The following is a 15,404-nucleotide window of genomic DNA, read 5'->3' as shown; positions in this document are numbered from 1 at the left end:
TATTTATCCTTTGGTTTCCGTGTCTGTTTTGTTCACCTGTTATAGCCTTAGCATAATGCCTGACACATTCTATATGCTCATGTCATTTTATTTTGAATAGTCTTTTGTTTGCAGCCAAAAGGAAATTTACTGGCCCATGTAACTGAACTGTCCTAGATTCAGGGAAAACTTTATCTAGGATCAAGTGATGTAGCCAGAACCTGTCCCTTGCCCCATCACCATTTCTTGTTTCCATTTTCAGGCATGCTCTCCCTTTACTATCCCAGGATAGCTGCCAGCAATTCTCAGGGCTACATGTTATAAGTCTTTAGAGGTGGCTGGAGAGATAGGCATGGAGAGAAAAGGGCATGGGAGAAAAGTATCTCTTTCCCCCAGGATTGATCGGGAGTCCTGGGTTTCCTTCTAATTGCTAAGCCAAGGACACATATCCATCCCTAGATCAGTCTCCTGTCCAGGGGGCTGGAATCATGCTGATGGACTTCTACAACCTCTGGCTGTAACCTTGGGACCACGTGCACCTGAACTACAGGATGGCTGCACCGTTGGGGAAAAAAGGGGAGTTCCCAAAGCCAAGTCAGGGTATTTCTGATGGAAACACAGGGGGTAGATGGTAGAGAACCCCCCGACCCCAAAAAGTCTATTATGGTGCTTAGTAAATAACAAGTGACACCAGAAAGTAGGGGAGAGGAGGAGATGTGAAATTTAAGGCATTGCAGTGTGTGTTGTCTCTCACATGTCATCTGTGGGAGAGCGGGAGGTTATCACTCTAGACTTTGGTTATACGCAATAACTTGATTGCTTCAAAGTCAACATTGTAGAATCGTATTTTGGAGTTCGGGAATAAGAAGCTTTTTGTCTGGCAGTGTTTGAAGCCTGATGAAATTCAGTTTCATGAGCTAAATGGCTTCCTTTTTCCTTATTTTAAGGGCTCTGAACGGTGGTTATGTTAGCCACGGTGGGTGCTGAAGGAAAGGTGATGTATTTCATCTCATGAGAAATCTGTTTGGATCTGTCCTATAAACAGTTACATATGAGAGTTTAGAACTCCGGACAGAGGTCTGGGAGTGTACAGGAGCATACGGGTATTAGAAGAGTCAGCACAAGGTTGTAGTAAGGCGCTCTTACTCTCCTTGGTAACCTGCCTCCCCTCCACCCCCCCCCCCACCTGCCAAACACAAACGAAAGGCCAGTCTGTTTCATTCATTCGTCAGTGCTGGTCCTGTGGCAGTGAACCAGAAGTCTTTTTCTTATGGAGCCAGACCCCTTGGGTTTGAATCCTGCTCTGCCACTTGCTAGGTAAATACCCTTGGGCACTTAACTGCTCTGGGCCTCAGTTTTCACATCTGTAAAATCTAATAGGGTTGTAAGTATTACATGAGTTAATAGTAGTAAACTGCTTAGAACAGCTCCTGGCGCATCACCAGTGCTCTGTATGCATTTGCTATTATTACTACTATTATTATCAGGGCTTCAGTCATAAACATAAAAAGCTTGCCAAAGGAGAGTTTCTAGAATACTGAGATTGATGACTGGGCCCTAGAGAATGTGAATCTCTAAGAGTTTAAATAGATGTTCAATAAATGCTCCCTCCCTTTGCTTCCCTCCCCTTTTCCTTACTGTAACAGTACTTGCTTAGCATTGAAGGATTCCTTTATTTTCATATTAGTCTGTTTAATGCTTGAGAATATCTAGTTTCTTGTATTTCTCTTCTGTAGTTATTTAAGTTACTCTCTTCACTTTCTCTCCTTCTCCATGCACACCTATCATGCGTTTGTCTGTCTTTTTCCAGCCTTCCAACATATTCTTTACAGTGGACGATGTGGTCAAGGTTGGAGACTTTGGGTTAGTGACCGAAATGGACCAGGATGAGGAAGAGGAGATGGTTCTGACCCCGATGCCAGCCTATGCCAGACACACAGGACAAGTGGGGACCAAACTGTATATGAGCCCAGAGCAGGCAAGTTTTTTCTTTTCCTTCTGAATTAACAATGGATTTTTAATTAGCATGGCTACAAGCTAGATAAGCCCCATGAATCTCCATCCACGTTCTTCTTAAAATGCCCAGTAAGATAAAATCTGAGAATTATGAAAACTGGTAGTAGTGTTCACGGGCAGCACACTAGGGTGCAACTTCTACAATGTGAATTGGAAATGGATTAAGAAAAACACAGCGCATACAACATGTGCTCACCCCTGAACCGGAACCTGAAATTTAGAACAGCAACCAGAAATTTAGAAAAAGACTTTTTTTTTTTTTTTAAAGATTTTATTTATTTATTCGACAGAGATAGAGACAGCCAGCGAGAGAGGGAACACAAGCAGGGGGAGTGGGAGAGGAAGAAGCAGGCTCATAGCGGAAGAGCCCGATGTGGGGCTCAATCCCTGAACGCCGGGATCACGCCCTGAGCCGAAGGCAGACGCTTAACCGCTGTGCCACCCAGGCGCCCCTAGAAAAAGACTTTGAATGCCTCTCTCCCCAATTTAACTCCAGTCCTTCTTATGTACACTATGTAGAAACTTGTTTCAGAGCCAGCTAGAGCCAGAGGTCCCACTCGTTCCAGTAATTCACAAGCAACTTTTAGAACGTACCGTGGCAGGAAATAGAGGTAGATGGGCTGGGATATGTTGCCTTGTGGGGATGCTTAGTCTCCAAAGGAAAAGCGCTGTGAACAGGACAGAGCCTGGAAGAGTGGTGGGAGCAGGGTATCCTGGGAGCATCAGAGAAGCATGTCCAGCCCAGCTAATGATACAAGCTTATATATGCTTCCACATCAGCAGTTCTCAAACTTTTTGGTCTCAATACCTGTTTATACTTGTAAACATGATTAAGAACCCAAGAGCTTTTCTTTTTCTTTTTTTTTTTTTTAAAGATTTATTTATTTATTTATTAGAGAGAGACAGCCAGCGAGAGAGGGAACACAAGCAGGGGGAGTGGGAGAGGAAGAAGCAGGCTCCCAGCGGAGGAGCCCAATGTGGGGCTTGATCCTGGAATGCCAGGATCACACCCTGAGCTGAAGGCAGACACTTAACGACTGCACCACCCAGGTGCCCCTCAAGAGCTTTTCATATGGGATTTTTATCTGTCAATATTTGCTGTATTAGAGGATAAAATTGAGAAATTTATAAAAATTTTATTTATTAAAAATAGCAATATTAAACCTATCACATCTTAAAGGTGTTTTTATGAAAAATAAATATTCTGCAAAATAAAAACAAATTAGCAGGAAGAGCGACATTCGTTTACATTTTTGCAGATCTCTTTAATATCTGACTTAAAAGAGCTATGTTCTCTGGAGGCCTAGGTGGCTCAGTTGGCTAAGCATCCAACTCTGATCTCAGCTCAGGTCTTGAGCTCAGGGTCATGAGTTCAGACCGCGCTTTGGGCTCTGTGTTGGGCATGGGGCCTACTGAAAAAAAACAACAAAAAGAGCTAGATTCTCACATCTGCTTTTCCATTTAACCTGTTGGTCTGTTATTTTGATTAAAGTAAATGAAGAAAATCTGACCTCACACAGATAGATAATTGGAAAGGAAGGAATATTTAATAGCATCTTCAGGTAATTCTGGGTATTTGTCTTTGATAGTGCATCAAAACTCAGTAAGGGATAGTTTCTTTAAAGTTATTTGCCCTGGGGCTCCTGGGTGGCTCAGTCAGTTAAGCATCTGCCTTCAGCTTGGGTCATGATCCCAGGGTTCTGGGATCGAGCTCCACATCGGGCTCCCTGCTTAGTGGGAAACCTGCTTCTCCCTCTCCCTCTGCCTGCCACCCCACCCCCTGCTTCTGCTCTCTTTCTCTATCAAATAAATAAATAAAATCTTTTAAAAAAAAGAGTTATTTACCGTGTGGAGTCTAAAACCCTATCACTGAATGTTGGTATTCTGTTACTCTAACATCTTTGATCCTTTCTGTGCTTTGAAAGGATCTCTCACCCTTGCACGATTTTGTAACATTGTGCGTTGGTAACTTGGAAACTATTGGTTCCCTAAGTTATGCAACTTTTCCAAGAGTTGTCACAAATTCATTATACGATATTTTTTAAAAACACACTTCAATTAATATTACCACCAGGCTCACCAGAAAAGGCTTTAGGTCTTAAGAAACAGTCAGGTTCCCCGTGGTGAATATGAATTTTCCAAAATTCTGATTTCATGTCAAAGCTCAATTTTTATCATTGGCTACAAATACTGTTCAGTTTTCCTTGAAATGCCGTTCTCACTTTGTTCACCTTTAAGAAAATGTCTGCCAAGTATCCAAGTCAGAATAACCATAGTTTGTCTCCAAGTCCAAATGGTGAAAAAAATGAAAAAAGTAACTGGTTTATATTTGTAATTCCAGCAATTGTGCAGTTGCTTTCTCTTGAGACAACCACTGTGCTTGGATATGGAGCAGAAGAAATGCTTTATGCACGCCTGCCATTTTGTCATGCAGGATCGTATAAAGATGTGTACCTAAGGGTCAAGGTGTAGTAAGAGTAAGGACTTTTACTGCTTCAGCAAAGACATTTTAAGTGAAACTGTCATCTTTGTTGTTACACTGAAGAATATCCTTACCAACAGTCGAGCTTGGCAGCTTGGCGTTGCTCCCTTGCTTCCTGCTAAGGTTCCAGCAGCACACATGTCAGCACGCAGAAAAGACACATCCTGCCTTTGTATTACTATGGAAGTAGTCTTGACCTTGCAGACCTCCCGAAAGGATGTTGGGATCCTCAGGGATCCATTGACCAAACTTTGAGAATCTGTGGGTTAGATTATCTTTGGAAGGTTCTATCAGAGACCAGTCATAGGCGTTGCCTTTGAAAAGGAGGACTTTATTTTACTAGTATACAATGTCCTTTTGTACTTTTGAGTTTTTTACATTATCCAAATGTTTATTCTTTGTGTTTATTTTAATTTAAAAAAATTTAGATGCAAGTATCATTAGGTTTGTGAGACTCAAAACATAATGTTTATGAGAGCACATTTTCAAAATGGAAAGTTCTATTTATAAATGCGTTCTTTGAAAAATAGGGTTTGTAGTGGAAATTTCGAAACTAATAATAAATGGATATTGCTCATACATCAAGAGTCTTTACATGCAAAATGAGGTTCTTTTGTGATAGATTTACTATCAAAACATAAAAACAAAAAAATGTAAAGACCCCTATAGTTAGACATCTTAAATTTCAAAGATAAAGGATAAATGATGCAAGTATTGAGGTAGGAAAAAAAGCTTTACAGCTCCAGAGCTTTTTTCTGTAGCGCTCAATGCTGGAAGACAATAAAGCAACACGTACAATTTCGAAGAAAAAATTCATGCATGAATCTTGTATCTGGCCACGAAGGTACTCGTGTACAAAGAATCAAGCATTATTAAACAGATAGGAGTTTAAAAGAATCTTTTAAGTAAAAAAAGCAGGTTCAAAAATATGTGCATAGTGTGCAACCTTTTGTGTAAAGGAAGGAAAGATAAATGTGTATTTATTTATGTTTATATAAAGGAACCCTGGAAGGATGTGCAAGTAACATGGTTATGTGGGCAGCTGGGCAGAGGGGAGGTGACTGGTGGGGGCAGGGACCGGGTGGATGAGGCACAGGTGGGAGGGAAGATTATATGCGCTTTTTGAACCACGTGACTGTGTTAACCATTGAAAGTGAATTTAAGGGGCACTTGGGTGGCCCTTGGTTAAGCGTCCACCTCCTGATTTCAGCTCAGGTCATGATCTCAAGGTCGTAAGATCGAGCCCCCACATGAGATTCTGCTTAAGATTCTCTCCCTCTCCCTCTGCCCTCCTCCTCCAATCACGTGCTCTCTCTCTCAAAAAAAAAAAAAGTGGATTTAAGAAGGGAAACAAAGATATTGGCAATGGACATCAAAATCAGTTATGTGTCAATGCCATATGAATACGTACACCATATTGAAATTGAATGTAAAATCTAAAATATGTCCTTAGTAAAAGCTTTATAATTTTAAATATAGTCATCTCATAATAAGCCGGGTCTGTAACTCCCATATTAAATTAACAAAGATCCAGAAATGAAGATGGTGAGAACAGAGGAAGTAAAGATGGGAGTAGAGATTTGTATTTGATGTACGAAATTCAGCAGATAGAATTAGAAGTAACAGTTCTACCTTCTGTGTCACTACAGAGAAGAGCAAAAGGAAAGGGTGCGGAAGTACAAAGCAGAACTTAAAGTGATGGTAAAGCCAAATATTAGTTACGACAATAAAAACTAAATGTGTATCAATTTCTCCACGAAAGGGAAAGCTTCAGGTTGGGTTAAATTTTGTTTTTCAAAAAAAGAAAGGTTAAAAGGGGAAGCTAAATAAAGTATATACTAGCCCTTAGATATAGTTGGCATTTGAACATTTATAGATGAACTAATTAAAATAAGATATATTTTCATTTCAAACTTCTAAGACCACAAGGAAACATGAGTGTATTTGAAAACAGACATCGTCAGTGTCTTTCTGTGAGCACAGTGCAGTAAAAAAAAAGACGACAGTGATTCGATTTGGGGTTTTTGTTTGTTTTGCTCGTGTTTTGGATAGCTGGAAATTTAAAACACCCTCCCTAGATAATGTTTCGATGAGTAATAAGGCAAAACTGCTCATGCAAAGCATTAAGAAAGCAATGAAAGGAATGAAAAAAACTGCAATTCCTAGGAAGTTATCAAATTCTATGGGGAGAGAAATTTGTTTGGAAGCCCTTCATTATACGAGCACATCACTGTGAGTGATTCAGCATTGTGCCTCGAAGGCCAAGGAGCTGCAAGTTGAACACAAGTAAGAACTGATACCAGGAGGAGACCAGTGGAACGATAAAGTCACCACATGATGGTAGACTTCAAGAGTTTTAAATCAAAAAGATCTCCTATCTAGCAAATCTAATACTTAAAGGAAGAAATCACAAATAAATTTAGAAATTAGCAAGGATACATGTAGCAGAGGTTTTGATTTATAAGAGACTGTTGTTATACATAGTTGATCACTCACAACCACAGCTATCCAAACTGGCTTAAGGAGGAAAAGAAATCTGATTGGCCCGAATCATCGCATCATGGCCAGTCAAACGATGTGGCCAGGACTTGGTGAAAGAAGAAATTAAGACTGTATGATACATGAAATACTGCAAAAACATGTTTCTGTCCATAGGAAAAAAGATCAGAAGGAAGAGCCAGACAATGTTGGCCACCACTGCTCTGTAGGAGGCTTTGAAAGATATTTTGGGCTTTTCTGTATTTTCCAGTTTTTCTACGTAGGCATGTACCAGAATTAATACTAAAATGCCTTTAGCATTATTTAATTTTTTCGTAATTATTCAAGAGGCTGGAAGTATACCTTCACACTTTTAAGGATTATGAAAACAAAATTGGGAATGACTAAATAAAAGGACTCCTGTCTGGGTGCTTAGGAGAGAAGGGCCTAGTAGATGGAGAGCCTCTCCCCCCATCCCATCCACACCCCACCCCCAAACACCCTTTGAAATAGATGACTCTCCCTCCAATCCCAGTCAGGATCTATCCCATTATACTGGTTTTTTTTTTTTTTTTTTCCCACAGCATTTTTTTAAAGATTTTATTTATTTGACAGAGAGAGAAAGAGAGCACAAGTAGGGGAAGCAGCAGGCAGAGGGAGAAGGGGAAGCAGGCTCCCCGCTGAGCAGGACCCGGGGATCATGACCCAAGGCCAAGGGAGCCACTTAACGACTGAGCCACCCAGGCGCCCCTTCACAGCATTTTTTTTTTTTAAATTTTATTAATTTATTTGACAGAGAGACAGCCAGCGAGAGAGGGAACACAAGCAGGGGGAGTGGGAGAGGAAGAAGCAGGCTCATAGCAGAGGAGCCTGATGTGGGGCTCGATCCCGGAACGCCAGGATCACGCCCTGAGCCGAAGGCAGAGGCTTAACAACTGAGCCACCCAGGCGCCCCTTCACAGCATTTTTAACTCTCTGAAATTGTTTTTTCCTCCCTTCTAAAATATAAGCTATCAGAAAAGCTATCCTAGCTCTTCTCTTGCTTTACTTTGCGTGAGTGAATGTGAATGTCAGTGAAAAAATAAGCACTAGGTGGACTTGACCACCCCACACACTGCTGTGCTGACTGTATCAGGGCTTGTGGCTGACGTGTGTGTGCACACGTGTGTACACATGCGGGTGGGTGTTTGTTGGAGAAAAGGGTTGCCATCTGAGAAAGGAAGAGATCCGTGATAAGTGATACTGTGTTTGTTGATAAAAGATACTATGTTTGTTGTTGAAGATACTGGAAATCAAGGATAGCTGGAGAAATTTTGCCCCGCACAGAGCACAGTAGTGAAAATATGGTAGTTAAAAATGGACAGCCATAATTCTCTTAATAATTCCCTTGTTATTCTTCGGTTATTCTTCTACGTTCTTAATATAGAAATTGTCACTTTATAAAATGTCCCTATAAAAGTCTCTCAGAATACTTTGTATGAACTGTCTTATCCAAGCTTCAGAAGCTGTACTACGACATTGTTTTAAAATATATTTTATCAAAGTTCTTAATTTTCTTATCCTTCTTGGAGAAAATGAGCAGAGACCAGCTACTTTTTTCTTGGTTGTAATGACCAAGAAATACAGTTCATTCTAGTATTACTCAGTGATAAAACAACTTAAGCTCTCAAAGGGTATATTACATTCTACCCCCTTGAGATCTTATACTTAATTCCTAATTTTTTAGATATTTTGTAAAGACCACTTTGTATGTGTTCATGAGGCTACGTTTGTTTTTTAAATGTATTTAATAATACTTTTCCTCCTCTCAGTATATATTACTCTATTCCCTATGTAGGGAATATAGGAATGTGTAAGGAAAAAATAAAAATCACTTACTTTAAAAAATCTCTAAAGCATGAACAGTGGTTATTATATCCTTCTATGTGTATGCATACACATCTTACAACATGTATTTATACATACCTTAATTTGGAAAACAAAATTGGGATTCTAGTCCATAAAATTTTGGATAAAATATTAAAATCAAGCATTTGCTACATTATTAAATGTTCTTAGAAAACAGTTTTGGGTATGTGATATTCTCTCTGTTAAGCCATTTGTTTAACATTTGTTTGGGACATTTTAGTGATTTACAAATTTTGCTGTTAGGACTGCCACCGAAATATCTATCCCTGTGTACTCATCTCTGTCCACTTTCCACCACCTTTGGGCAGACGATTATACAGGACTATTTTTTTTTAATGTTTTTTTATTATATCATGTTAGTCACCATACAGTACATCCCCGGTTTCTGATGTAAAGTTCGATGATTCATTAGTTGCGTATAACACCCAGTGCACCATGCAATACGTGCCCTCCTCACTACCCATCACCGGCCTGTCCCATTCCCCCACCCTATACAGGACTATTAAATGGAAGTCAGCGTTTATCGCCAAGCTGCTTTTCCTGAAGGTGTGCTAGTCTAGATGTTGCAAACAGTGTATGAGGGGGTCCTTTTCACCATACCTCCGTAAGCTCTCTTTTTGAGCGTGTGTTCTTGGAATCTTTGCCAAACCCCAAGCATAAGAGGTAAGGGAAGGAGGGGAAGGGAATGCCGCTGATGTGGTCATTGAAACTTTCGATCGGATACTCTGTGCGCACAGAGGTAGGCTGGCTGGTGGAAGGGGCCAGGGAGACGGGTGTCAACTGCGGTTTAGACAGGAGGTGGTGGGGCCTTGGAGTCCCCCCATTAAGAAATGCCTCGATGGAGCAGTTTCAAAGTGACGCCCTTCTCTAACGTTTGCCAAGTATGAAGTTCTGTGCCTAGGGTAATTTTCACAAATAAAAGGGTTCTTCTGAGTCCCAGGAGGTCACTTTTAATTTGAATGAGGCTTTGTTTAATAGAGTAGTTGGGCTGTAATTCATCTGTTCATTTTAACAAATAAGTTTTTATTGAGGGCCTTCTCTATACTTAGCCCAGTGCCGGATGATGGGAACACAAAAGAGGCAGTTCCTTCCCTCCAGGACTTTATAATCTAGTTGTGAACAATAAGAAATAGATACACGTAAAATACAACTAAGAATGCAAAGTAGTCCATAATTAAGTGCGTTAATGAGGGCTAACCGCAGTTGATTAGTGGTTTGGAGTAATGAAGATTTTCTCATAAAAATGGGTGAGGTCTAAGATGATTAGAAATGAGAGATCTGCTTTAGATAGTGTTGGCTTTGAAAATCTTCACCTCGGGGGTAGTTGAGCCGCTTTTACTGGCTCCCACAAACTTTTTTAGCATTGCAAGGCTCCAGGTTTCTGCGGGGCCTATTTTACTGATGCATATCTCCGAGCCATACCTGGGCTTTCCTTCTGTAATGCTGAGTAGTTTAATTACTCTTGCTGTAGTGAGTTAAAGAAAAGAGGCTGCAGAGATCATTAACTCTTTGCTAACGTACATCTAAACCAGGAAGTGACTAGGTCAACTTTGGGATTCCCTAATGCCATATTACCAGTTGTATGATCTCCGTTAATTTTCTTCTGTTATTTCTTCTTTATATGGTATTTCAGATTCATGGAAACAACTACTCTCATAAAGTGGACATCTTTTCTTTAGGCCTCATTCTGTTTGAATTGCTGTACCCATTCGGCACTCAGATGGAGAGAGTCAGGGTAAGTTCCCCCCCACTCGAAAAAAGTGGAAAAAAAAATACTCTTAAATTTACGAAAGAAAGCATTTAAAAGAAGAATAAGTTATCCTTGATGCCAGCAGAGCAGTTCACTACAGGTGGAAAAGTTCACATGAGGATTATAGGGAGGATTTGTAGACTATTTGCTTCCGTTTCAAGCTCAGTCTTCAAAAATTGCTTGTTTGTTCCTTGTTTTTGCTTCAATTCATCATAACAATATCCTGCACTCAGTAAATTTGTAGTAAGTACAAAGCGAGGGGAACCGCAGGGTGATGGGGCTGGAGAGGGAGTGACACGGTGGGCTGTAGTCTTTGGTCAGAAAAGAATTTTCTGGAGGGCAAGTGACCATACACTCATACACTTAAAAACTGGCAAATGAAGCATAATTAGTGTTTTTTTCCTCTCAAAATAAACCATGACCATGGCTTTTAAGGAAGACTACTGAAAGTCTTTCGAAAGGAAGCAGTCACATTTTTCCCCATTGTTCATAGGTGGTCACCCTCCACGTTCCTAACCATTGTACCTAGGACAAATACGGAGGTATTTCCAAAGTTTATGCCCTTATCACCATTTCTGTATCAATTTTACTTCTTACCTGTTGACTCCTCTCACGTAGAACCAAAGGGCTCAGACGTTCTAGCCAAAAGGACCTACCAAGCACTCTGTACAATAAATGGGGGAAAAAGAAGAAAATTTAAAAACCAGAATGACTAAATATCAGAACATTCTAAAAGCTTCTAGAAGGATATGAAACAGGTCCAATATAAGTAAAGAATCAGAATCATATGGCATCAAAATTTATGTAGTTACAAATGCATCAAAGAACCCTGTCAAGAAAGTAAAAATACAGCCTACGGAATGGGAGAAGATATTCGTGAACCACGTATCTGATACAGCTCTACTAATCCAGAACATACAGAGAGCTGTGATGACTCAACAAAAAGACAAACAACCCAATTAAAAAATGAGCAAAGGAGTTGAATAGACATTTCTCCAAAGAAGAGGCGCAAATGGCCAGTAAGCCCAACGTCATTAGTCATTAGGGAAACACAAAACCACAGTGAGATACTAGCTCACAGCGTGTAGGACCGCTGTAATAAACAAAACAAAACAGAAAAGAACAAGCGTTGGCAAGGATGTAGAGAATTGGAAGCCCTGTACATTACTGGTAGGAACGTAAAATGGTGCAGCCGCTGTGGAAACAGTTGGACTGTTACTCAGAACATCGAACATAGAGGGGCGCCGGGGTGACTCCGTCTGTGAAGCGTCTGCCTTTGGCTGAGGTCGTGATCTCAGGGTCCTGGAATTGAGTGCCTCGTGCTCAGCGGGGAGTCCGCCTCTCCCTCCGCCCCTCCCCCCTGCTGAAGAGCTGGTGCCTCCTTCTTTGACATGAGATCTTTGGAACTGTTTTGTTTTTCTTTCTGGAAGCTCTTAGTGCTCTCCGGCTATCAGTGCTGCTATGACATTTAGTCCTTTCATTGATCCTTTTCCCCCTCATTTATTGTACTTAAACTGGTAGGTCCTTTCAGTTAGAAGATGTGACTCTCAGTTCTAGTAAATTTCTTCTGTTAGTTTTTGATAAATCCTTCTCCACTTTTTCTCTTTTCTTTTTCTGGAACTCCTGACTTAATCCTATAAATGCCTAATCTTTTTTCCTCCTACTTCCCATCTGTTTGTTTCTTTGTGTACTGTTCTTTGCAAGAATTCCTTAATTTGTTATTCCAATTTCCTAATTTTGTATTTTGACAATCCACTTTTTAATGTCCAAGATTGTTCCTTTTTATAACATTTCATTCTTTTTACATGGATTCAGTATTTTGTCTCATCTCTGAGAACCTCAGTTACGTGTGTTTATATGCTTTAAGTATTGTCTGTTTCTTCTGGAACATAAAGAGAGCGATAATATGTATGAAAATTTCCTAATGAACTTTCAAAGTTTAGTTTTGTTCTCAGTAATTAGCACAATTGACTTGAGTTGGGGGTTTTTTTGTGTTTTGGTTTTTTTGTTCCTGTTTTTGGTTTTTGGTTTTTTTTTTTCACTCAAAAAAGAAGAAGAGGAGGAGTGCCTGGCTGGTTCAGTCAGAGGAGCTTGTGACTCTTGATCTTGGGGTCATGAGTTTGAGCCCCATATTGGACATAGAGATTACTTTAAAAGAAGAGAGAAAGAGGAAGAAAGAATATACTCTTTCATATCAAATACAGAGACGCTAGATACTAACAGAAAAAGTTACCCACTTAAGGGCACAAATTGTATATTATGAATGAGTTATTTTTTATACAAATCAGTCCATTCTCAGTTAAAATCCAGGTGTCAGTATAATTAATGTACAATTCAAGCATAATTATATCTGAGTTGTTTTCTCAATTTTGGTGATTTGATGGCATGTAGATCTGTGCTTAGGAAGCACTATGTGTAGATTACCAGGTCAGGAAAAGCTGCTGATAAGTTATCCATCTGTTTAATATTCAGGCTTTCTTCGTCACTCCATTAGCGTATCAAAAAATATGTTTAAATAAATAGATCCCTGTATCAAAACATTTAAAAGCAAGTAACACTTTTCTTTCTTTTTATAGGTCTTAACAGATGTAAGAAATCTCAAATTTCCACCACTGTTTACTCAGAAATATCCTCGTGAGGTTCGTATAATTCTAATCTTTTATTTTCTTGAGAATCAAATTTAGAACTTAAAGGGTCCTTAGCATTAATTCATCAGTTTCCCATTTTACAGATGAGGAAGCCAGCGGTGTAGAGAGGAAATGGGACCTGAGCACACAACTTGTTAAACTTGTTAAGAACACAGATGGGAACTCGGGCCCCGGGGTCCTTGGCCGGGTCCTCGGCCAGGTGTTCTGTGATCCCCGCCGAGTGGTTTCCTGTGTGTTCGTGGTAGCGTCCTTTCGCTCCAGTAAGGCTGAACTCCTAGCACATTCTGGGGAATAGAGCTGCTGCTGGGGCTGTGCCACTAATTTCTTTATTTTAGTGAATTTGGGAGGGATCTTAAAAGCTGGCTTCTTTCTTTAAAAAGGAGGGGGTGTCACTAATTTCCATTGATTGGAGTTAAAGCACTCAGAGTGACACAGTAAAATGGCTCAGAAGAGTAGGAAGGAAAAATTAAACTGGTCTTGGTGAAAATTGTGTGTAATGAGCCTTTGAAGTTTGTTTTTGTTACTTTTGTCATTTTTATTCCATAATGTTTTGTCCACAAATACATCATTTTATAATTTACACGTGAATACCTCTTGAATTTTCTTAAATAATTTTAGTAAGTTAGACTGTCTGTTAATGAAGGATTGCATTAGAAAAATCAACTTTGCAGGGGCTCCTGGCTGGCTCAGTTGGTAGTGTGTGCGACTCTTGATCTCAGGGTTGTGAGTTCAAGCCCCACATTGGGTGTGGAGCCTACTTAAAATGAAGTAAAATATTTTTTTTAAAGTACTTTATAATAGGGACGCCTGGGTGGCACAGCGGTTGAGCGTCTGCCTTCGGCTCAGGGCGTGATCCTGGCGTTATGGGATCGAGCCCCACATCAGGCTCCTCTGCTATGAGCCTGCTTCTTCCTCTCCCACTCCCCCTGCTTGTGTTCCCTCTCTCGCTGGCTGTCTCTATCTCTGTCAAATAAATAAATAAAATCTTTAAAAAAAAAAAAATAAAGTACTTTATAATAGAGAGATACACTAAGCTAAGATGAAATGTTTTACTAAAAATTACTTTGTTATAAATTTTGCAAAACTGATGAATCAATTTCCAGGGTTGCTTATAAGAATATATGTTACATTAAGAAGGGCTCCCCCCAAAAAAAAATCAAGAAAAGGGGTTAGGTACTGAGCTCTGACATGATTATTTTTAATTGAAATTTTTATTGAGATAATTGTACATTCACATGCAGTTATAAGATGGAATTATTTTTAAAGTCCGATTATGTCTGTGTTTCAAGGATATGATTTAAGACCCTCTATTATATGTTAGAAAACAATAATTACCACAAAATGGTCTATGTTTATTTGGAGCAGGGGTTGGCAAACTATGTCCCACAGGCCAAATGCAGCTTGCTGTCTAATTTTGTAATAAAGTTTTATTGGGACATAGCCGTACTCATTTGTTTACTTATTGTCTATGGCTGCTTTTGTACTTTAATGGCGAAGTTGAGAAGTTGCATCAGAAACTGGCCCGCAAACTTAACATATTTACAGAAAAACTTTTCTGACTCCTGATTTAGCGAACTGTTTCATGGTCTAAACCTGGCCCTTCATTACAAAACGATTATTATATTTCAGTATGTGATGGTTCAAGACATGCTCTCTCCATCCCCCATGGAACGGCCAGAAGCTACCACCATCATTGAAAATGCTGTATTTGAAGACCTGGAGCTTCCAGGAAAAACAGTACTCAGACAGAGGTCTCGCTCCCTGAGTTCATCGGGAACAAAACATTCAAGACAGTCCAGCAACTCCCGGAGCCCTTTGCCAAGCAATTAGCCTTAACTTACGCTCGCGTCCCTAACAGGTGACACAGAACAGCCTCGGAGGAATGTGGCTCTCCAAAATTGTGAACTTGAAAATTTTGTTCTTTGCTCAATTTTATTTTGGACTACTTTTTCTAAGTCATATTTAAACTGGATTTGGGGGCATAACCTAATTTGAGCCAATGCTCTACTGCTGAACTCCAGGAGAGGGCAATCCGTAAATCACGTGTGCTCCTTTTTCTTCAGTGGTCTCTTGAAACTGGCTGGCCAAGCTTGATAGCCCTCACCTTTGCCTGGGGAGGTAGAAACAATCCCTAAAATATAAA

General features: G+C 40.0%; 1 protein-coding gene across 1 annotated transcript in view; it reads left to right on the top strand.

Annotated features, from left to right (window-relative positions):
• Window positions 1-15,404, top strand: part of EIF2AK3 (eukaryotic translation initiation factor 2 alpha kinase 3) — a 66,470-nt gene extending 51,066 nt beyond the window's left edge. The window contains exons 14-17 of the mRNA XM_026481059.4: window positions 1,790-1,957; window positions 10,497-10,598; window positions 13,190-13,252; window positions 14,891-15,404. Of these exons, the coding sequence (XP_026336844.1) occupies window positions 1,790-1,957; window positions 10,497-10,598; window positions 13,190-13,252; window positions 14,891-15,091 (534 nt within the window). The 3' untranslated portion in view covers window positions 15,092-15,404. The remainder of the gene's footprint in view (window positions 1-1,789; window positions 1,958-10,496; window positions 10,599-13,189; window positions 13,253-14,890) is intronic.

This window comes from Ursus arctos, unplaced genomic scaffold (assembly GCF_023065955.2).
Source record: "Ursus arctos isolate Adak ecotype North America unplaced genomic scaffold, UrsArc2.0 scaffold_8, whole genome shotgun sequence".
NCBI classification, from domain to species: domain Eukaryota; kingdom Metazoa; phylum Chordata; class Mammalia; order Carnivora; family Ursidae; genus Ursus; species Ursus arctos.
Note: the sequence above shows the minus strand (reverse complement) of the source record. Positions and strands in the feature narration are given on the sequence as shown.